General features: G+C 39.9%; 1 protein-coding gene across 3 annotated transcripts in view; it reads left to right on the forward strand.

The window, feature by feature from the left end:
* COG5 (component of oligomeric golgi complex 5) overlaps nt 1-25734 on the forward strand; it is a 507901-nt gene that overhangs the window by 244937 nt on the left and 237230 nt on the right. For all 3 annotated transcript variants that reach the window (XM_088480203.1, XM_088480204.1, XM_088480202.1), the window contains exons 8-10: nt 13323-13488; nt 17633-17745; nt 17817-17894. In XM_088480203.1, coding sequence (XP_088336329.1) covers nt 13323-13488; nt 17633-17745; nt 17817-17894 — 357 coding nt within the window. The remainder of the gene's footprint in view (nt 1-13322; nt 13489-17632; nt 17746-17816; nt 17895-25734) is intronic.

Raw genomic sequence — 25734 nt, forward strand, 5'->3', positions numbered from 1 at the left:
TATACATTTTCAAATGTATATATGGAAAAATATGAAACTTTTTTATTTTGTATAATGTACCATATTTACTGTGATTTGAATAAAAACATTAAAAAAAAAAAAACACTGACAGGTGACGTTAATAACATTGATTATCTCATTGCAATGGCACCTGCCAAAGTGTGGGATGTATTAGGAAGCAAGTATATACACTTAATTCTTGGTTCGGGGAAGGACAACCGGTGAACAGCCAACAGGGTTATGGGCGCCCAAGGCTCACTTACGTTCGTGGGGAGTGAAGGCTAGAAGAGCTACCATAACACAAATGAAAATGTTATTGTTGGCTATGATAGAAAAGTATTATTGCATTGCAACTTTCTGTGTAGCGGCAGTCCAGTCTATGCTGGACTGCCCTGTCCACCGCCGAAAGTTCGTACAAAGGGCACGAAAGCATCAGAGCTGGACCATAGAGCAATGGAAGAAGGTAGCCTGGTAAAATCAATCACATTTTAACATAATTTAGATAGACGGGTGTGTGTGTCATTTACCTGGAGATGGCACCAGGATGCGCTATGGGAAGAAGGCAAACTGGCAGAGGCAGTGTGATGCTCATGGCAATGTTCTGCAAGGAAACCTTGGGTCCTGGCATTCATGTCGATGTTACTTTAGTAACTACAGACATGTCCTCACTCGTCTTTGCTGCAGTCATGCCAAATGGCCCCTCTCGATGCTCCTGGTCCCGTGAGACTGTGCTAGTGCCAACGTCTTTTTTGCCAAAAAATGTGTCCAAGTCATAATGCGACTAGAACGCAGCAGGAGACTGCACTGATTAATTTTATATTAACACTTGTACATCATCTGTGAATGAGTCTCTCAATCAGCATGCAAAGTGCTACGATGCAGTGGTCGCAGCTTTTTTCTACGCCTAGTTCAGTTTACAGACTCGGTTGAACACAGATATATAGGTATTGCATATCAAATTAATCAGCACAGTCACATTGCATTGCGACTTAGACGCTATCAGAGTTGCATGGGACCTGGCGTATTGAGGTTAGATGAGCAAGAACACATCTGAACCTACATATTGTTGCAGACCAAGTAGCCCCGTTCATGGCAACAGTATTCCCTGATGACAGTGGCGTGTTTCGGAAATATACTTAGAGGAAGAGTAAAGAAGCCTTATTGATGTTCATTGTCCAACAGAGGTCAGATGTGGAATGCACTTTAGGGTGCAGACCAGTGTGGCTTCTGCCCATTCTACTACTCATTTATCATATTTTCACAAAGTAAAAAAATCTATTAAAATCTATGACTTTACAATGAAAAAAAAATGTCAAACTAGAATAACAAAAGTTCTAATCAAAGCTAATACCATCCTTAGGGCCTATTACCTTTAGACACATCAGAAAAGATTAGATGGCTCTCTTGGTGGAGTAAAGTTGCTGGCAAGAAGTTTCTAATTGGCAGATACACTGGCTCAATCCACAACTTTGTACCGTGCACCCCATCACATGTCAGCTACTATTGGAGGCTGGTTAGATGCTGGAAGTTGCAGTTTTGCAGAGCTTTTCCTTACAGGTTGTGGAGACGGACTTATCCTAGCTTGTTGTCCAGCGTCCAGGGGAGTAAATTGTGCAAGTAAGACCAGTCCTGTTAACATTGTCTGCTTACTATATAACTCCTCCAGCTTTATATCTAACAAGAGTCCTAACCATTGTGATCTTTCCACGGATGTACTATGGTAGCATCACTAGCATATTCACCAAGCCTAACAGTGGATTTACCTTAAGCTTCATCTTACTAACTAATAACTGAAACAGCTCTCGTTCAGACTGTCCAAACACTCCAAGGTCAGTTGGCAACAATGCAAATTAAGATTCAAGTATCAGCAGTTCATGTAGTTGAGGCCCCAGCAGGGGCAGCTCCAATGGGACCTGTTTTGTCCTTCTAATAACCAAGTTACAGAACCGCAGATTCAGTTCTTAAAAAATTTGAAGGGAACAGGACCCAATCCCAGCATTTCCTGGCACAATGTTTCCCAGAACCTTTTCCGCTCTCTCTTTGAAGGTGGAATTTATTCTCTGTCACACACTGGAGCCCAGGACCCCGTGGCTCAGCAGTGTGACTTAGTATCCATTTGTAAATGAATAACAAATGGTGTTTAACAATTGCACCAATGCTGCTCAAGTCAAACACTTCTTAAGGAATGTATCCTACTTCCAAGGTGAGAATCTAAAAGTAAATGATAGAAGTGTCACACCTAGGTGCATTGTCTTATAAAAGATAAAGAAAGAATAATACTTATCTAGTTTAGACAATTTATCTCCCCCTTCTCATTTGAATCTTCTACTGATAGTGAGATTTTGATAATGACTCACAACATGCAAAATATAAAATAAATACAATCTAGTGCAGACAGTTCATCATATATGTCTTATATACCTCTTTCCAGTATGGAATCAATATATGTACCATTTAGCAAGTGGTAATACACATCTAAATGTGTGGGGGTAGAAATAGTTATGAAAAACCATAATAGTTATTACTCTATTACACAGGTTCTCAAACTCTGTTCTCGGGACCCCACACAGTACATATTTTTCAGGTCTCCTCACAATCACAAGTGAAATAATTAGCTTCACCTGCGGATCTTTAAAAATGTGTCAGTGAGTAATGAGTACACCTGTGCACCTGCTGGGTGACCTGGAAAAAGTGACCTGTGTGGGGTCCTGAGGACCGAATTTGAGAAACACTGCTCTATCACAAGAAGAGACTCATAATGTAGTTAATATAATAAAAAGAAGAAGGTTTTAATACATTCCAGGATTAGAACAAAGCCCTCAAACAATATATATATATTGTTACACCATCACAGCTGAAGTTGGATTTAGATGAAAAACGTGCCAGTAGTAAGCTGAAAAGATGTTCTATATCACAGGTTAAACCTCAGCCACCTTTCAGGATCTGCTTCACACCAGTTCTGGTAAGGTCCCTTGATTACCCCTCTGCAGCCTTAGTCTCCATTTGTGCCCCTGCTGGCTGCCTGTGGTATCACTAAGTTTCTAAGTCTTTTATCTGAAATGTGGCTGGCATCCTCCTTACCATGGTTCCCAATATTCTAGACTATGGGCGCCATCTTTGGCAGTATCACATGATCCTCTCTACCACCCAGATCTCTGCAACTACAGTCATAAATGTTCTGCTCAGCCTATCAGCACCTAGTACGCCCTATTTATACCAGAAACTTTTGGCAAAACATTACCAGTACAATTTTTGTCATAGGGGACCTAGTACCCTGTCCTCCTGATTCTTTATTGGTTCCAGTACTCTGTTCCAGTATATTTCACGTGCTCCAGCATACTGTACCAGTACATTTGGGAAGCCTGCTTTAGTTGTACTTTCAGTACCTAGATATTTCTGCAGTCTGTTTCATTTGTGCTTTTAGCACCCAGTTCCAGTATATTCCGGCAGCCTGCTCCAGTTATGGTCTAGCACACAGGGCCTGATTCAGAGCCGGGTGCTCTGACCAGAGCGCTCGCTCTGAATCAGGGCCCTCCTACCTGACAGGGCCCTCCTACCTGAGCCAAAATCACTCCCACTGACATCACTAGTGATGTCAGTGGGGCCGGACCCAGACGGTAAGCGTTCCCATGGGAACGCCTCCGTCTGGCAGCCACGCCGCCGGCACGCCCACCAAAGGGGGCGTGCTGTCAATCAACATCGCCAGCACACCCCCTTTGGTGCGAGACCCGGAGCGACGGCTTCCCTGTCGCTAGCCGGGTCTCGCGCATGCGCTCGACGGAGCAGCCTCCGTCGTGCGCATGTGCACTAGGGCACCATCGACGCGCTCGCGAGCGGGTCTGAATCAGGCCCACAGTTCCAGTATATTATTGCAGCCTGCTTCTATTATGCTTCCAACACAAAGTTTCAGTATATTCCTGCAGCCTACTTCAGATATTTTTCCAGTACTCATTTCCACTATATACTGTAACTGCATCCTGCTCTAGTTGTAGTCCAACACCCAGTTCCAGTATATTACTGCAGCTTGTTTCCATTGTGGTTGCAGGACCCAGTTCCAGTATATTCCTGCAGCATTCTCCAATTGTTCCAGAATCTAGTTAAAGTATTTTCTGCAATCTGCTCCAGATATCCCAGCATAATGCCCAAGCATATGCCTGTAAATCTGCAATTGCCTATCCTCCAGTTATTGGAAAATCCTGCTAACCTGCTACAGCCAACGGTTATCCTGCTAGCCTGCATCTGGTCTCAGTATCTATTCTTCCTGTACTTTTCACTTCCTCTGCAACATTTGTCTCCCGCTACCACTACCAGTGGCCTGCATGAAGAGTGGCATTATTAGGAGATCAGCTTCATCCACACTCCAGTACATACAGCTAGACCAAGGGGCCCCAGACTGAATCACCAACCTCCTTGTGCCATGACATTCTCCCACTATTAAAAAGGGATGCCTTGGAAAAATCATATCCTAAATTCCTTGTCGCTGTTGCTACAGGCTTTCGGTAGAGACTCATCATGTGAACACAGCTTAAGCTTTCTTTTTTTTTGTGCAATATATATTTTTTGGTTTTTCTGTTTTTCTTGAAAAAATACATTACAAAATCACCAAAAATGGAATAACAAATCATGATATAAAGATGGCTTACAACAAATACTAGACATAGAAATAGATCCATATCATAACAACAGTGTTCAATATTCAGTGTGAAACAAACAAAATTTTAAGAACAGACAAAAGTCAAACACAAATAAAAAAACAGTACAAATAAGGGGGGGGAGAGTCGATTACAAATAGAAAGAATTTCCAAAAAAGAAGCAGCCTTTGGCAGGAGCAGTTAAATGGAAGAGATAGCTGGACTCAATCAGCAAACCTTACATATGTACTTGAAGACTTGAATTCCAGCCATGGGTGCCAGGTAGAGATAAACTCCTGATTCCTCTGCGGGCTCACTTGGAGGTCCTTCATAGACCTGTATAAATCTATACGGGCAAGCCACTCCCTAAGTGTGTGTGTGGGAGGAGAGGGGATAGTAGATCGCCTGCGAATTGGGATCACGGCTTTCACAGCGCTATTAAAAATAACTTTAACAGTGACTTTTTATAGTTTGAGAGAGTGCCAGGGAATAAATTAAGAAGCCAAAAAGGGGGGTCAGAGGGAGTATCCTTGCCCACAATAGACTTAGCAATAGAAATCACCTGGTTCCAAAAGGGTCGTAAGAGACTGCAGTCCCAAGAAATATGCAGTGAGGAGCCTGTCTCCATATCACACCGCCAACATTTACCCGGCAGCACAGGGAACATCTTTGCTAGAGGGCAGCTGTACTGAGATAAAACCTTAAATTGTGTCTCAATCACGGAGTAACTAAAGGAACTAACAAATGTGTTTTTTGAAAAATTTGGTTCCAATCGCAATCCTCTAAGTCAAGTTGTAGGTCTTGCTCCCAGTCTTAAGCATACTTGGGGATGGCAGGGTAAATTTTTCAGTCAGAAGTGCATAGCCCTTCGAGAGGAAATGCGCCGGGCACAAAGGGGCAAGGCACAAATCCTCAAAGGGCATCAAAGGTTTGGAACCAGCTGTGAACATCACTCTTTTGCAGAAAATGCCTCAATTGTAAATATCTACAAATCTTAGAATGGGGAAGATCCCATTTAGCCTGCAGAACAGTGAAGGACATGCTCTCCTCATCCACCAACTGGCCAACTCATAACACTCCCTGGTGCCTCCAAACAGCAATTGCAGAACCAGCGACACCCGGGGGAAAATCAGGATTACTAAAAAGAGGGGTCAGAGGGGAGAATATGGAGGACACGCATATTAGTTTCTGGAGTCTATTCCAATGGGCCAGAGTACGGTCAATGGTGGGATGGGAGACAACTGGAACTTTGGACCTCTAGGGGTACTGCGCAATATGTATGGGAAGGGAATAATTCTCAAGGTGAACCCACTACTTAGTATCAGTTGTCCATGACCACTCCATTATCCTACCCAACACGACAGTGTCCTAATAAGCTGAGAATTGTGGTTACTGTAGTCCCCTCATGTGTCTGCGTCTAAAGAGGATTGCATGCTGAAACCAAGGTCTTTTGTTTCCCCATACAAAGTCTCTGATGATATTATGTAAATCCTGAAACCAAAACTTGGGAATATGAATAGGCAAGGTTTGGAGGAAGACCAAAACCCTAGGGAGGACATTCATTTTAATAACACTGATTCTACCGAACCACAAGAGCCGTTTGGCACCCCAATCTCTAAGTTCAGAGCGGAGTGTAAGGAGCAACCGTTTAAAATTGACGTCAAACAGACTGGAAAAATCAGTATGTAGGGTAACTCAGAGGTACTTGAGGCTTGTGGCATGCCAGGTTAAGGGGAAGGAATGTTTGAGCCCTTCAATAGAGTGGGGAGATGCTGACACATTCACTGCTAAAGATTTAGAAAAATGTACTTTAAAATTAAAAAGGGAACCAAATTGCTGAAACTCAGCCATCAGGCTAGGGATTGAAACAACTGGGTTAGACAAGATTGCCAGTAGGTCGTCTGCAAACAGTATAGTCAGTGTCACCCATTTGGATTGAGTCTGATGGTACACGCAAGAGCTTCCATACATAATATAAAAATGATCAGCTTAAGCTTTCTAACCAGTGACAAGCTGTTAGTTCTGTTATAGAATACACAATTGATTTTAGACAATGGATGGAAGATTCTAAATGGAATATGGCTGCTAAAAGGCATCCGTATCGACAGGACCCGATGATGACATTAAAGATGAGTTGTCCTGTATGGATCTGCCTCTAGGCCTAAAAGAGTGTATGGATTGCTGTATCGCCTACAACCTGATGAGAATATTCTCAGAATATAAGTGAAAGTTACATTGCTGTACTAGATGTAGACATTTCACGTTTTCGGAATGCCATTTGTTCTAGTGAATGTACCTTTTTAATATTTCGCTAATGACATGTTTAAAGACCTCTTGAATCAGTTTGTCATCATATACTTAGATGACATTCACATTAGTTTATCAACAGGGCTAATTTTCTAGATAAATAGGTTCAGGAACTGTGTGTGGAGCCACTGGGGGTAGAGCAAACATTTATTTATATATATATATATATTTATATATATATATATATATATATATATACATACAGTATTAAGAAAAGAATGCACTCAAAAGGGCCATTAAAATAAATCTTATCTTATGGTTAATACATTCTGGCCCAAAACATTACGTCATAGTTAATGAGAGTTCAGGAACCTGCTTGTCCCTGCTGAAAAATAGCACTGTTTATCAAATCCTGCTGGACATCATGGTCACGTAAGAAGAGTACTAGAATGATTAAGGACTCATGGACTATACACCAAGTTGGAAAAAATTATTTTTGAGGCTGTGCATATTGACTTTTTAGGTCCTAGAATGTCTGCGAAGGGAATTGAAATGTACTCTGCTAAAATATGTGATGCTGAGGTTTGGTCAGTTGCTCAAAATATGAAATCAGTTCTTGATGTTTTGTAACTATTACTGGCATTTCCTCAGGGGCTTCTGTAAAATTGTGCAACCAATAAAGACACTAATTCGGAAATGAGTAGTTTTTGACTACAGCTGCTGAAAATGCATTCAGTGATTTGAAATTCGCAATTTTGTCTGCTCCGGTTTTGGGTGACATAGATCCTCGGCAGCCGTTCATGTTAGAGGCTGATGGTTATGCGTCAGCGGTTGGAGCAATATTGGCATCCTTGTACATATATTTTTTAGAAACTCTACAGCTGAGCAAAATTATTCTATAAGAGATTGAGAGTAGTTGGAAATTCTTTTGGCTCTCAAGGAACGGAGACATCTTCTTGAAATAGATGCTAGTCCAGTTGACATTTACAATGACCACCACCGTCTCAAATATATATAATCAGCTGGACAACTGAATGGCTAGAAAAAAGCCTTGTTCTTTGCCTGCTTAAATTAGTTTTCACTTATAGACCTATCACTCATAATAGCAATACAGACGCTCTGTCCTGACAAGGTAACAGGTATTGTACCGAAGAAACATGTCAGATGAGCAGAATAGAACAAACTTCGATTACTGGATCTTTGTGTATTTGTGCTCATTACCTGTGGGCCTGATTCAGCAAGGATCGCAATTGCAAAGCTGCACGCAGGCATATACTGTAGTGTGTAGTGCATGCGGGCAGCTTTGCAATTGCAATCCTTGCAATAATGCAAATGCAGCAGGAGGTGTATGAGTGCATTTACGATCCCAGCACTGTGACGGAGGTCGCAGGCTGGGATCACCATCGCGACCATCGGTGGTTGATGGTGGACGGCGCCAGGTGGCCGGACAGCTGAGTAAGCCTCAGCTTACTCGTACAGGCTGGCTTGCGAACACAGAAGACTGTGTACGTCCACGCAGTCTCTAGGCTGGCCACTCCCAGAAATCAGGGTGCCGGGCGCCCCCGGCCACTCGCCGCCCCTTAGATGCCTCTGTCTGTCAATCGGGCAAAGGCATTCAAGGACTTGCGTCCGATTGAGCAGGGCCCATTCTGAAAACTCGCAGAATGGGTCCTGCGCACACGCAGATTCCGGTAATCGGGAATCTGCGTTCAGCAGTGCACTTGTGTGCACTGCTGAGTCAAGCCCTTTGTAATTGCAATCAGTGTGCTCACAGAGCTTGTTTGGTGAGACGACCTGTGCACAAATTGCACTTACTGTCTTCTATATGTTTAGCCGGAATTGAGTGCCACTTTCCATCAAGACCCCATAATATTATTCCTTTTATTGGAGGAATATGATGTCCACATATTTGAAGTTTAAGAATTTGAATGGCTGTAATTAAACCGAGCACGGAACTTAAAAGCTTATTGTGAATTTGCATATTGAATAGATTTCCCATACTCCTTAATTAAACTGCTATTTCCATGAGCTCTCAGATGGTATGTTTCTAACCTGGACTACTACAATACAAAGATTGATCCATAATACAATAAAGGGTGATTTAACAAATGCACTTTATAGAAGTTTTTGTATATGTTTTCTGCTGTTCCTTACAGTTGACCCCAGGAGTCTGTTTTATGTTCATATTGTGATTTACTTAGTAAAATGAAATTTTTATATTCTAAATCCATGGTAGTATGTGTGCAAGTGTAGTACTCCTTAATATCTTTTTTTTTAATGTTCTAATTTTAATTGTCTATCTTGAACCCCCTTTGATGGGTTACCCTTGTGCAGGACCCCACACTGTTCAATAAATGTTCAGAGTTCATGTACTTGGACAGTTCTCCATATTCGAGACCCTGGAAAATGTTGAATAAAATTGTGCAGTGAAATAAAGTCTGTTTGGTCAAAGCTGCAGTTGTTATGCCAGGATTATTTTGTATATCCAGGCAGGATGGGAACACAACTCTATACAATTTGGTCTTTGTAAGGAATCATTTACAATAGCTGCTTATTATTAAAATTCCACCTGAAATAAAAAGGTTTTAATTTTCAAACTATTATCTGCTCTTCAAACTTTTTTTTTTTGTGCAGATAAACTTTTTTTTATTTATTTTTTTTGCTTACAGTAGAATCTTGTGGCACCACTGTTAAATGGATTTGTATAGCACTTAAATATTTAATGGACCTACATGAAAGTTCTCCATAAACATTTTACTTGATTTACAGACCTGAGGGAGACAGGCAGAAAAAACAAAAAAAAGAAAACTTTTTTTTAATAAGAAGAGCTTTTAAAAAGAGAGTTTAAAAATATTTTCCATTGTTTTCCTCAGCAGAATTTATTTGACGGATTTTCACATGAATGCTCCCGATACTGGTTATTCTTTCCGACTACATTGTCGACCCTTGTTCATGTTTCATTATGACATAAACGCTTAAGCTTCATACACACTATGCAATTGTGTGCCCAGTTCACAGGACGAAATGATGGAACGATACATTGTGCCGTCCATACAAACTCTACGAAGTGGTGTACAACGGCGCAATGTTTTGTTCCAATCTGCATTTAGCAGCATGGCCTCATTCGTCGCATCGTCCCTATCTGCAGGGCAGTGCAGCAGATGGGACGATGCGATGAGCGACACGTGCTATCGGGCATACACACTATGCGAGCCACACAATATATTGTAAGATGGATCGCCTAGTGTGTACCCAGCTAAAATGTTAGTCACCTGCACCTATTCCTCCAGGCATCTGAATCCTTGCTCATGGCAAAGCTTTTAAGTTGACAGATTTAAAATAAATGTGAAGGATGTGTGTGACTGGGAAGAGCAATCAGATGACAAAATGTCTGTCCTTCCTCTCACATTAATTTAAAACACATTGTATTTAAACGTGATACAGGTTACCACCTGGCAGAGCCAGCCCTGACAAATGTAATGTCCCCCCCACCAATGTGGGACCCAAAAAAGGAGCGTGGCCTCACTGAATTGGCATGGCCTCATGACAGTGGGTGACTGCAGGGGCAGAGGTTGTCAGTGTTTCCAGCCATCAAATCTCTACCCCTTCTGTGTCTCCAGCCATCAGGGCTGAGAATTGAAATTCATAGTTGCCAGATCTTTAAAATGCTGGGTGTCTATCCAAAAAAAGTACTAGTCAACTTGGTGTTTAGATTTGAGTAGTAAGCTATTTTACTCTGAAATTGGTGTTGTAATTTTCTTTATACCACCAGAAATCTATAAGGTTGAAACTGGTTGACTAATCCATTAAGACTCAACTTGGAAGTAGAAGCAGCGAATGTATATAGTTACCAAAATATGAAGGGCCTGATTCAGCTTAACACGGAATTGCAAAGCTGCATGCAAGCAGCTTTGCAATTCCATCCTTGCAATTATGGTAATGCAGCAGGAGGCATCATGGGGTCACGCAAGCCGGCCGCCGTAGATGAGCGAGAGACCAGAAAATATCCATCAGTCGACAGAGATCCGTCAGTATTCCATACCAATCCCGGAAAAACATATACATTCCTGAAGAGATTTGTCTGACCTCTTTATTTATACAATATTTATCTGGTCTTTTGTGTTAATTGTTCAGTTTCATCATTGACACACAAACATACTCTGGTCTGTGACAAACCCACTTTTCTGTACACTGCAATACACTTTGTTTATTGATGAAAATGTGATTTATTATTTTTTGTTAATGTTAAATAATGCTGGGGGGGGGAAGTACCATGTGAGCTTTGAATAAGCAGGAAGCCATTTATTTAACTTTACATTAATTAATGAGATTGTTAACCTATCTATTCATAGCCAATGGTGACCAAATAATATCAAGTACATTAGAGTTTAGGAAATGTTTCTGAATTGTAGTAAATGTTGCTTCTAAAGTCAATCACAGTCTTTCTCTCTTGTTGGCCAATTGGATCTTTAGAGGTTTGATTTTTTTTTTTTTGTCTTTTGAGCATATGGGAACTGGGTGAAATCATATTAATTTGTGAGCAAATCAGTCCCTAAATTTCAAGACTTCTTTAGCACTAAAGTAAAAGTGTGTGAAACCCCCTTCACAAGAAGACATCTATCCTTTCTATTAGTCATAGCTTGTGACTCAAATCCAAAATATGACATGTGTTGCACACTCCTCCTTCTTGGCTACATTACAGTTTGGTAGAAAATCTGTGATTGTATATGGACTAACATCCTGTGACTAAGCCTCCTAAACACCCCCCCGCCCCCACCAAAAAAAAAAAGAGGTACAACTGCGCAAATAAAGGTGGATGAAAAAGCAGGAAGAAATAAAGGAACAACATTTAGGCTACTCCTCTGCATTTGTTTTCCATTTAATACGTATATACAAATACCATTGTTATTATTTATTTATTTTTCATACTTGCATACTCTTCGGGAATAATGAATAAGTTCCTGTATGTCCCACAACAAGCCCACCTGTCGGAGACACCATGATGGGATGAGATATGAATTCCTTCGGATTAGAAACTACATATAGTTTCAGCCCAGTAGAATAAATCTATACCACAGTGACCCAGAAAATCGCTCATCTTAGTTTAGTGCTTAACAGATTAATGGAATACCAGATGTACAAACTTTTGCAAATAGTATACTAAGCACAAAGTGTCTGGCCTAGAACATGAAATGTATTTAAATCTTTTTTAAAAATCTAATCCACTGTATGTCTTCTTCATAGCTTTTGAAAACCGTTGTATTAATTGATTAAACCCTTATTAGTGTGGATTGTGTAAATTCCATCTCCTGTAAAAACACCACTATTTTTTCTTAATAGTACAATTTAATAATTAGCAGCACATAGGTTAAAAAAGTCATATCTAATGTATATTTTACATTTACGAAATTGCAAAAGCTATTTACTGCAAGATGATTTTACACATTTAATTAATTTACAATATAAAATATAAATAAACTTAAATTTTTTACACATTTACATTATACAGGTTGTGTGTATTACTAAACCCAATGAAGAAAACCCGTAGAACATGTTTAGTTCATTTAATAAGTAATAGGATATCTAAGTGAGATTATTCACAATGAAAAGCCTATGTTCCCATAGAATTAATCTTCATTGTATGTCTGTGTGTGACACATATATACATGTCAACATGTACAGTTTTACAAATGTGGTAGGGAGGTCTCTGCCCATGAGACCTAAGCATGCCAGCAATTTCAGTTAAAAGTGTTATGACACTAAACTAAAGTAGCTAAAAGTTACTATAATTTCCAGGGACACTATGCTGCTGAACAGACGCTTATAAACACATCATATTCAATATTGCCTTAGTGGGTCTTCGGAGCAACACAACCCATCATTATAAATATATCCATTAAAAAGTAATGTTACTGGATTTAAAATACTCCTCTCTGATAAAGTACATAGAATAAGAATAGCAGTGTAACTGCAATTCAATATACTATAATCTTGCTTGCTGTAAAGCTCTCATTCAAGTTTTGTTATTACCATGCATAAAATTGCGCTACAGTGTCTATAATTTGTGTTTTAATATTGTTGTTCTTATTAACTTAAATTAATTAGAATCAATTACGTGGCTACCAAATGACGGTCTGTAAATGTTACTTAGAACTTCAGATAAAGATCCAACACTGAACCATCACTTTCATATAATGCCATATGTGTATTGTAATCATGCATGCCACAATAAAATATTTTATTAAAAATTCTGCATACAGAATAACAGGAATTGTATTGTGTAGTTTACCAAAACAAAGAAATAGAGACATTTTCACTGAAGAAAATGACAAGAATTAAATCCTGGGACTATCCCAGGAAACTAGGGATGGTTGGCAACTCTGCCCTAAATGGAAACAACCAACATTTTTTTGTATTCTAATTATGTGTATTTTCTTCCTTTAGAATCCAACACAAGTTGGGACCGCTCTTCAAGTGTTTTACAATCTGGGAGCTCTAAAAGAGATCATTACAAGTGTTGTGGATGGCTATTGCACAGCACTAGATGAAAATATCAACAACGCTCTAGATATCAAAGTTCTAACGCAAACATCACAAGCTGTCCAAAGAGGTATGAAAGAAGTTTTAATACTTTAAATAAAAACATTTCATTTCAGCATTGTTACCACCCAGCTGGGAAGCATAAGTATTTATCTGGTAAATGTATGCCTTTCTATTTTTATACAGCATTCTTATTTTCAGATTGCACCCTCAGTAAGAATTTTTTTGATAGGGTGTTTTGCTAAAAGCTACTTTTCATACAAAATTCTATTTCATGAAATGCATTGCTGAGTTTTGTATGATTTTCATAAACTGAAATCCAGCCACCAGTTACCCATGTAAAAATAGAAATATTATTGATTTGCCTCATAATGAACTTTCTAGTGGACATTTCCAATCTACACAATATGTAATATGCCTAACTTTTATTGTTTATATACCATGTTACTTTTATCTTATTTCACAATGCAGAACAGATTTAAAACATTGAGTCATATCATATATATCATCTATATCTATCTATATTGTTTTACCTCTCCATTTGTTTCCACAGATTGTTTAGCAAATTTCATTTTGCACCAGGTTTATATTTATGCACACGTAAATAACCACCTATATAGCATAATAGTGAATTTGTTCTTTCAATGTTTATTTGTGTACTTAATAAAATAGTTTTACAAATGTAAATGAGGTACTGAATTGAAGCCATAACTTACTATACTAATGTGGTTATTATTTGACAAAACCTCTGTGGCCTATTGTACATATTTTTACAAAATTAAAATACTGATAATCCTGTTACTAATATTTTATTGCTGGCAAAAATGTGCAGTTTAGCACAAAATTTATGTAATTAGCAATTAACACAATCCCAATTAGACACATCAACTCACATAAAAGATTTATGTGTATGGAAAGCATTGTCTTGGCTTTGTTGAATAAGGCTTGTGTTTGCAAAAAAAAAGTACTGTATTTCAAATGTATAAAAAGATTTGCTGCAGTGCTATGGTCAGGAAGCATGCACAATAAAACATGGAATAAAATGTTTAACAAAAGTTGCAATAGTAGCCTACTATGCCTGGAGAGGTGGAAAGGATGCATGTAAGTGGAACTGAAGAACAGTGATGCATAACTGTTTCACAGCCCCTGGAGATGTGGTCTAAACTGACTTGCCAGTGATATCTTTGCACAAGGGTTCAAGTACACACAAGATATTATGCAAAGATCTGTGCTGATAAAGCTGATTATCAGCATAAACACCCTTCCCACCCACCAACAAAAAAAAAGCGAACCAATTATCAGTGTGCTGCTTGCTGCTAACTTGACGGACACAGTGTGGGGTTGCCCTGCAAAAGATGTTACGAGCACCAGGCTGGGCTGTCACCCTATAAAATGGAAACCCATTGTGTGGAGTCCTTAACAATTCCCCTTAGATTTCCTATAACGATGATTCGCATCAGAGAACTTTGATAAATATCTGATCAGCTTTATTACTTGGTAGCAGGGCCGTAACTAGGGTAGTGCGGCCTGTGCCATGGCATGGGGCACTGTTCAGGCCTGTCAGTTTTCTGTTTATTATCATTCTCACTTGTAGCTTCCTCTTAGTTCATCCCCAGCATCTCCTGGCCTCCCCTATCCTCTTCTCTGGCCCTTTCCCATGAGGCCATTCCCCTTTTTTGGGTGCGTTATGTCCCTATTTGAAAAATGTGGGGGCGCCAATGCTTTTTCTGGCACAGGGCACCAAAAAGTCTAGTAACGGCTCTGTTTGGTAGATTAAATCTTATGGAAAAGTTTTCATCTCAAATACTCCAATGCATCGAGCGAGGAAACTTTGTGCTTACATTTGTGCACCAGGGATAATCAGAGATTACATTTGATGGAGCAATAAGTGCAGACATCATTGTAAGAGCTAGTAAGAGCTCTTGAGCAATTAAATGTTTTTGCTATATAATCCTTAGTACGTTTTTAGAAAGGAGCCACTGTGTCAGCACATGGGATTATACTGTTTGAATGAACACTGGGCCTGATTCAGAGCTGGACACTATTTGCGCTCGCTCGTTCAGAAAAAGGGGCCGGCTATTTAAATTGAGCGCTCGTTCTTTGCGGTCTGTTGACGCCTCTATGTCTGAGCGAGCGAGCGAACGAAACATGCGCTCGCTATTTTGTTAAGACGCCCCCTGGCCGCTCGCATCATACGTCATCTCCGCTATTTATTTGATTAATCGAGTACATCGAAAGGCGTCTGAACTGCTCGCAGTGCTTGTGGTTGGATTTTCCTATCGCAATCATGCAAACAGTTCAGGCTAAGAAACAACCAAGTGACGTGGTCGATGACGCTGCTTTGTTAATTATGCACACCCTTAAAATGCCCGTTTTGACCTTTTGGCATGCCTGTGTTCGAATCTCCACTCCCCGTTTTCAAGCACCTTCCCCTGTTACCACCCACAAACGCCTCATCCTGTCACTCAAATTAGCAGGCACTCGCTATTTTGCGAACACACGTTTTCCGACCACACTGACTGGTTGGCGCATGCGCATTACGACCAATACGCATGCGCAGATGTGCGAACATCGCTCGGAGCGAACGAGCGGCCGCTGATGAGCGGCTCTGAATCAGGCCCACTGTACAAATTGATGGCTAATTAGCCATTAGAGATTCCAAGTATCATTGGATAGACTAGTATTAATGTTATCACAGAAAACTATTGGCTTCTTCTCATATCCTGGATCTGGCCCACAAATGAAGCACCAACAGCGCTGACCTAGGCAGTTCCTAAATCTGGCCTCCCTTGCTCCATCTGGGACCTGTATTTGCATCCCCTGTTTCCTGCATTCAGGCTCCCTGGCATGCTGGCTTGACCACCCTAGACAACATCCTGGCCGTTGCATCCCTCTGCTACTCTAGGCCTCAGCTTTGGCCTAGCTTACTACCTCCTCCACCAGCATTCCCGTATACTGATACCATCCTAATTTTAAAAATATATGACACCTGCCAGTGATAGGTGCTATAGTTGTTTGTGGCTCCACCCCCCCCCCCCCCAAAAAAAAAAAAAAAGCCCAAATGCAGGTCAATGAACATTCAAATCAAATCTCAGAATATCTTATGAAAAAGCTACAATCAGTTGTAGATTGTGAGACTTAAAGATTAAATTAATACATTTTATATTGAATTTAAAAAAACAGGCAATTTACAAATAGACACCACAAACACAGATCTCAAACAAAGCATTGACGTCTTCCATGTTTCAGTACATGAGAAATGAAAAAAAGTCTAACATCTGTAGGAAACATTGAATTGATTCCACAAATAAATGAAAGGAATATATCAAAGTACAGCATGCAAAGCACGAGATCCAGGCATACCAACTTCACAGACAACAGCGCAAAGGAGAGCATGGACCGGAAGGAAAAGCCCTTCAATGAGCTGGATGCACATAAATAAGTGTCCTCATAAAAATCCATCAAACGATCTGTCTATTCAGATGAAATGTAAATAAAGTTGTAGCAATATCTGAATCACCTCTTAATACTGTATGTAAATGCCAAACACACAATACCTATATAGGATATATATGCCCTGGAAGCTTTCATCACACGGGTGGCATCTGAAATTGCTGTTCATCAATATTCCTCATTAAACTTAGTATAGCAGCTTAAACAATTGCTAGAATAACTTAAAAACTCAAGCTTCCAAGAAAGGGACATCCTCGCATCACTTACATTGCACGGTTGAATACCTGCCTCCACTCTACTGCAGTTTTTTTTACTTCTCATGCTCAGAGAGAAAGGATACATCAGAATTCACTTAATAAGCTGTGTGCTTCGAGGACATTTAAGTTTCGTGTTGACAGCACTATTCTCCTTTTTCCAGTGGAAATCCTTAGTGGGCACAGAAGGAAATAGCAGTGCCCAGCTGTTTCCTATGGTAGTTATCCCCATGCCCTTACTGTAGCTAAAGTTAGAAGTTACTAAAGGTGTGTGTAAGTATTAAGATATTTACTGGTAGCATATTCTTAATATAGTATATAGATTGATTCTATGATGCAAGAAAATAAAATGGGAAAATGCCAATAAAGAGACTACTTTTTATAGGCACTGTAAGCTTGTTAACCAATATATAGCCACCTGCATTTTTAAGAATATCTGCATCATGTCTTGTTATTTCTCAGGAGACTATTTTTCTGAAATGTAGTTGTATTCATTTGTTTGGTTAGGAGCACCAGGCCGCGCAGCTATGCCTCAGCCAGGAAACACTGCTGCCTTCCGAGCTGCACTTTGGACAAATATGGAGAAATTAATGGACCAAATTTATGCAGCCTGTGTCCAGGTAACACACTACAAATTTGCTGAAAGAAATGCTACAGAAGCTATGATTTCATATATGAATATGTATTACAGGTGCAGCATCTTCAGAAAGTCTTGGTGAAGAAGAGAGACCCTGTGTCCCATGTTTGCTTTATTGATGAAATTGCCAAGGTGAGCATCTAGTTGCAAAGGTGACATTGGCGCACTTTTCTCATTTACACTGATTATCACACTGATTACACTGATCGATCACGCTGATTACACTAATTGATTACACTAATTAAAATGATTACACTGATCATCACACTGATTAAAATGATTACACTGATCATCACACTGATTGATCACACTGATTAAAATGATTACACTGATCATCACACTGATTACACAGATTACACTGGGGATGAGAAACTTTCATTTGTATTTAACAGACTCCATCTTGTAGGCGGCTGGACACTGATACTCTGAGAGGGAGTCTCATAGGCTGAGGTACACACACTCTCTGGCCTTGCCTCCTCCCCTAGGGTTTTCTGTCCTGTCTGTTGCAGTGGGGGACAGACTGCATGACCATCTTTTCTTTTTTTATTAAAGGTAAATCCAGTTTTTTTCAGGGGGTGCAGACATGTGGGTTTGTTGCAAAGTTTTAACCTTTTTTGTTTTCAAACACTGGGTCTGACGATGGAGCATTTCTGTCTGGCACTGGTTCATGCCTAGGCTTTCATGGTCTTGTCAAAGGCATATATAGAATGTTATATGAAATGCTACCCCAAGTATAAGCTTAAGCATGGATATCGTTATAATGTGGACTGTAATGGCGGAGTTTGGGAACCTCCGTGTTATATAATTTGGAGAATAGAGAGGATAAACGACTGTATATATAGTTAAGCCAGATGGTTCCCTAGGATACTGACATGGTGGTGGGTGTGACTTTATTGTACGTAGAGGGCCCTGTCACAATTTTGCTATGGGCCCCAGACAATTCTAGTTACGCCCCTGTGTTTGGTGTTCTATCTCCAAAACCTTTTCCATGTACACTGATGTTTTACTATAATCACTAATTTATTTGATTGGAATAGTCATTGCAACACACTGTAATAATAAACATGCAGACACACACATGTAGTAATGTAGATAGAGCAATATGAATAATATGTGGAAACCAGAGTTATACACACACACTCCTACTCCCTCCAATTTGGGGGAGAATAAATCACTTTAATAAATTACAAAATAGAACAACAAGATAACCTCTTAATAGTTATATGACAACAAGATATAGCACATTTATAGTTAAAAACCAATTGGTTGTGTTACCATGAAAACAGGACAGACAGCGCTGCTGGGCATGAACATAAAAGCTGATATAAACTAATATATCGGTAAATTGACATTTCACCCATACCTAGCTGTAATATTAATTAACATTAAGGAACATCAAATCTACTATTGCAAGATAAATAATAGTCTGTGTGCATTGGTAAATTTCTCACACAGATCAGCTAAATAAGAAACAGTATTTATCTGCTGGAGAGCATAATGCTGTAACATTCCGACTTGCAATATGCCCACATTTTATATTATACTACATTATTTAGTTTTAGTATAATTGAATGATGTGATAAAATTGAAAAATAAAAATATAACAGAGTTGCAAGTTGTGTGTTGTAATTTGATACCTGAATATACCCCTGTTATCCTCATTTGTAGGCTATATCTTTGTTGCCGGCATATCATAACAATCACTGGATGGGCTCAATCCAATTAGGAGCGAGTTTGCACGCATATGTCACTTGAATGCACCCACCTAAGAAATGCGAGCTCCAATTAGAAATAGCAAGTCGCAGGGGGAGGGTGCACGACTGTTCTATAAAATACGACTTTGTAGAAGTGCATGAAAAAGTGGGGAAACCTTCCTTGACCCCCCAAAAAGTGACATCTAAGAAAACAGGACCATATAGAAGGCTGTTATTGGCCATAAGGAAAGTACTGGAGGTTTTAAAACTGTGTCAAATGGCTGATTTTTGCCCTTATTATTAGTGGCGGAAAAATGATAGCGAGCAAGTATTTTTCATCAGATTAAAGTATCTCATCTGCAAGTTCTAAACTCCCTCTTCTGTCAATACAACACCTCCACATACCTGCCCCACATCATTTAACCCATTATTGAGCTTTTAAAAAAAAAATTATCTGAAAACTGACGTCTTTAATGTTTAAATTATGATGGGTTAAAATTGTGCTATTTAAACCCATCATTGGGAGGGGTATACCAGAGGTTCTATACTGTGTCCTGACATTTTATCTTAAAATAAACATTTTCCCTACCTTTTCATCTGCTCAGGTGAAAGCTTACATTTCCTCTGGAAAATGAATGCGAGTTTGCTGTGACAACGGCTCGCAGGACCCAACTCGCATCTAATTGGATTGGCCTCAATGTCTTTCTGTCACTAGCATATGTAGGAGCAGGCTGGTGCTAGGTGCAGTAATTCATAACATACTGGAGATCTGAGAATGCGAAAGACAGAACATGATAGAGGCTTTAAAAAAATCCTTTGACACTGTCAGGAATATAACATTTTGAAAACAAATATTTAACAACTGGGACCCTAAAGTTAGAGACCGTTGTCAAAAATAAAACTCTACCATCCCCTTTCATCAACTCTAGGAAATTCATTTGGAGTTTGTGTTCATTTATTCACCATTAGGTATATGTAAAAAGTAAATATATTTGAGAAGAATATAGCAATTATTTTATACAGTAAGTGCATAGAATTTAAGATGTAAAGGATTAGCTTAGAAACTAAACAGTTTCCATCAGCAGCTCTTATTATGCACTGAGTGTGTGTGTGGGTGGGGGGGCGTGTATCTGTAGTGAACACCTGTGAAAAATAATGCATTTCTCCCAACATTTTTAAAGTCTAAATGTTTCCTGCTTATTTCTTTGGGGATCTTGACCAATTCTGCGCTGTGGCGTGCCAATGCGCTACGTATATACGTGTGGTAAAATATCTTCTCCTGGCCTTCAGAGGAGAGGTTTTGGAATAGACTAATTTCCTTATTTGGGTCTAACAATCTTGTGCTCTGTGATGTTACAGCCTTCAGCGAGGTAGTATTCCAAAAAATTCTTCCCACAAATCCCATGCCCTCAGAAGAAGGTTTCCGTTCCTGAGTCTGTACAGCACCCACGAGTCCTTGAATTATGCCTTTGCTCCACCACCTTCCTCCGTAATCACGGGAGGTCTTGGTTTTATGGGTGCACTGCTTAACACCAAGACTCTCTCTCTAAAAATAATGATAAGAGAAAAATGAAAGTCGAGAAGCTCCTTCTTTAACTACTTTTGAGTTGAAGACCTCTGTTGGGTTGCCTTGTCATCATGAGGATACTTTCATTTGTCTCTCACCATTTGACTCAGACTCTAATATATGTTAAATCGTCTGGAATCTGCTTCTTGAGGAGTGGGTACTGTCACGATCCCATGCAGTTCCTCTTTTCTTCCTGTGGTGTCACTCTCTCTGGTGGGGTCTCTCTCGCACATTCCACCCTGTTTGGTAAACAGGGTTTTGAGGCTCAGGTGGCCATCAGTTCTCTATTGCATGAAACTACTATGGAAGGTGGTATTTACATTTAAAGCAATAAAGTATGCAAGATTGTATTCCAGGATGTTTCAGTTAAGCAAGGTTTCCTGGCCTTGGACTGCTTAGTAATCACCACAGATGCCATTTTATAAGGTTGGGTGCTAGTCAAACTTTAGCCATAATTTTTAGGGCCTATGGACCGAAAAGGAAGCAAGGCTTCCCATCAATTTATTGGAACTAAGGCCCTGATTCAGAGCCGGATGCTCTGACAGAGCACACTCTGAATCAGGGCCGTCCCTCTGAATTTAAGAGCGGCCTCCTGGCCGCTCGCATAGCTGTGGGTGACCACCCACAGCTATAGCGAGTGGCCAAAATGATAGTTGCGATGGGCAAGACTGGGGCGCGCCGGGGGCGTGGTCACGACGGGGCGTGCCGGGGGCGTGGCTGCCCAGACGGTAGGCGTTCCCATGGGAACGCCTCCGTCTGGGCAGCCACGCCCCCGGCACGCCCACCAAAGGGGGCATGCTGTCAATCACCATCGACAGCACACCCCCTTTGGTGCGAGGCCCTTACCGACGGCTTGGCCGTCGTTATTCGGGTCTCGCGCATGCGCACGACGGAGCCGCCTCCGTCGTGCGCATGCACACTTGGCCAACATTGACCCGCTTGCGAGCGAGTCTGAATCAGGCCCTAAGAGCAGTTCTAAATACACTAAAAAAAGGTGAATTTCTTCTTCAGGGGAAACCAATAAGAATCTCGACAATGCTACAACAGTAGCATACATAAATCACCAGGGAGGGACAAAGAGTTCCCTGGCTATGAGGGAAACATTTAGATTCTCTCCTATGCAGAGTCCCAGCTATATTGGCAGTTTTTATTCTAGGAATAGAGAATTAGAATCCAAACTTTCTAAGTTGCCAATCAGTTCTTCCAGGCTAATGGTCTCTGAACCAAGAAGTTTTCAACAGGCTTATTTTATAATGGTGCTAACCAGAGGGAGATTTGATGGCTTCATGGTTCAACTACAAGATGCTCAGGTTTTGTTGCAGAACCAGAAATCCGTTAGCCTTCCAAATAGATGCAATGGTGGTTCCTTGGAAGATTCACCTCAATATCAATGCTTCTGAGGGTTCTCTGAAAGATAAAAAAGGAAAATATTCCAGTGATATTGGTAGTACCAAACTGGCCAAGAAGAGTTTGATTTTCAGGCGTAATAGACATGGCAGTGGGTCCAGGAGTCAAACTCCCTTTTTCTTAAAATCTTGGCTTCAAGAGCCATGCCATTAAATTTAGCCTCTGGATGTCCTGACAAACAATCGGCCCCTGTAATAACAGGCCCTGACGTAGAGGGAGTTTGACCATTGGGTTTGCATACAATTCTGAATCAGGCCCTATGTCACTCACACTCAATAGACACCTACATTATTTTACAACTTACACTACACACTGACCACACACATTGCTGATAATGTTACTGACTTTCTTTTCTCACTGTGCCTTTAGTGTGTCATACATTTTTTATGTTGCCCCTAAGCCAAAGGGTAGAATTAGCAATGAGGTTCCATCATAACTAATAGATCCACAGACAACTGGAAGACAGAGACAAACACACATACAGAATTAGACACAGATGCACAGAAGGAAGAGGCACACAAAGGCTGGGACAGACATGGGGGGAGTAGGCATAGAATTAGAGGGGACACTATAAAAAATTAATCATCGCCAACATATATAACATTCCAATCCCTTTAAACTTCTAAACCTGATCCCCAGCATTTAATTTCAAAATCAACATTGCCGAAGCCTGCTCTGTCTCCTTTAAGACTTGGTTCTTCCCTCGCTACATATCCTCTTAGTAGACCATTCAGTCCTGCATCTCCCTGAATAACGTTATATCCCCCTTTAATCCTCTCCCTCCAGGTATTCCATCAACTCCTTTTTCTTCAATATTTCCGTAATTTCCTGTCCCTTAAATTTCTGTTTTCATCTTTCTCCCTATCTGCTCCTATTAAACCTTGCTCCCATCTTTCACCTCTGTCTCCTTTTGTGCATTTTGCACATATATTACCTTTGTTTAGTGGACAGGGGAGGAAATTGTATGGTACTTACTTATGCTGGAACTCTTTGGAGGAAGCTGCTACGAGGAGGAGAATGAAAAATATAATACAGGAGGGGTCTGAAATGCACAGTTGCATGTGCAGCCTGTGTAAATGGCCACGGATTGCCACCTAAGGCTGAAAGCAGTGCACGGCTTAGCATAAAACCTTGCTGGTCCAAGTCATTGATGTTGGACTGGATCGGAAAACTCACAAGTTGCACATATTTTGTGAATGCTAACCTACACTGTTACTTAACAAAATACCACAGCTCCTCCATATTTACTTTACACTGCAGCACCACAAATCACTGACTCACACTACAACTGAAACTATATAGGTACTCCACAGTTCAGTCATTTGTACTATGATACAAATTGCACACGCTATATCCTATACAATGCATACACATATACACTCTGCTGATATCTACCAACGAACCTACCATGGTGTAACTAAATCCTGCCTAACTTCACAATGCTGAAACTACGAAACTACTGATATATTATTATTTTTTCGTATTTTCTCCTTTATTGATGCATATCAATTATAAACATAAGAAAGATCAATTAGTTTCAGTCGATGGAAATACAAATTATACATTTCTGGAACACTTAACCAATATACATTAAAGTTAGTCGATCATTAAATTCCAGATATATGATAATTAAAAAATAAACATAATTATGATGAGAACTCAAATCCATGTCATCTGCTCTTCCCCTGTCCATACCAGTGTACCAAATATAAAATAAAGTTTCACTATGATTAAAATCAGCCATAGTCTAGTCAGCAGTGAGGGAATTCGGAGGGACTTGAAAACATACATGCGTTTCATACCATAGCATAGGGTGTTTCTGAAACACTTCCAAATCTGTTCCTTAAATGAGTGGGAGAGGGTTTCTATGTAACTTTCCCATGTTTCGAAAAATCTTTTGGTAAACCTCTCCTTTATAGGACTCTAACTACTCCATTCTAAAAACATGAAAACATTTTTCTAAAAAGAGGGAGAATGGAGGGGGAGCAGATTGTATCCACATATGTAGAAAAAAACTACTCATATTTCATCTGATACAGAGTTACACACAAGTCCATTTTGCAGACGGATCTTGCGATTCTTTAGACTGTGTGCGCTCCGCTACAGAGCTTGCACATCTATCGGTAATTCAACTTCATATACATCTCAGATGCAACTTCACTTGTGGCTGAATTGTGGTAATGGGGCATTTATACATAGGCTAAGCTGAGTGAGGACACATGTTGCCTGTGTATTTACAGAATTGCGGTCTATACACTCATTACAGACTGATCTATTGCACCAGGTATAGGGCTGGTGAAAATGTATGCTGATAATGATGATGGCTATTTTCTTAAGCAGTTGGAATGGGTGGTTCTTTCACATACTTGGGTTCAACTTTGCATATGAGTGAATATCCACATTTAGTTCAGTGCATGCAGTGCAAGTAAAGTCTGAATTGACTCCATTGATGTCACCAATTTTGTAGAACAGCTGACACTACATTACCACTTACTAACACATACTAGAATATAATTTATTATGCTCAATTAAATGACTTTTTTTAAAAAAACTTTATTGTACGAGGTAGCCACCAGCTAGCTACAGCGGCTACCTATACCCCACAGATAAATACATCTATAGCTGCTGCCTGTGCTACTGCAGTGATCAGCAGGGTGCTGGCAGCGGTTTAAGCAAGACTTATCTGTGCCCCCTGACACCTGGTGCCCGGAGGCCAATGCTTCCATTGTCTCTGGGAATTCTGCCACTGCTGTATGCTCAATACTTCAGTTAATAGATAAATGAGTAGATACACATCTTAAAATACTACAGTGCTAGTAATAAAATAATATTGTGGACAGTGACATGTTAAACATTAAAAATTTATTAATTGTTCTAACAGAAGAGTTTTCTTACAACACTAAAGTATATTTTTATTTTTTTTAGAATTTTAGAGTAATTATTGATGGCTTTCAGAAGCCAGACCAACAATTTATAACTGTCAAAAGGCACCAAACCAATTAATATAAATTTAAATCCATCCACCCCTAATGAGCTTCATACTTGGTGAACGAGAAGGTTGAGGATCAAAACATAATCAGATTTGGTCTTATCCCTTTACTGCTGAGGATTAAATCGTACAATATTCCATGTAGTGTAAGTCTCAGATTACCTTACAACAGTAACCATCAATTATAACTTTTCTGTCATGGCTATATTTATTTGCCATAAATGTTGCTTCATTAAACTACCACGCTTTTGTTTGCATAATTTCACATCACTAACTGTGTATTTCTATTCTTAGCCTTGTGAAATACTAAAAGTG

This window comes from Taudactylus pleione, unplaced genomic scaffold (genome assembly GCF_031769625.1).
Source record: "Taudactylus pleione unplaced genomic scaffold, aTauple2 ptg000251l, whole genome shotgun sequence".
Taxonomy (NCBI): Eukaryota; Metazoa; Chordata; class Amphibia; order Anura; family Myobatrachidae; genus Taudactylus; species Taudactylus pleione.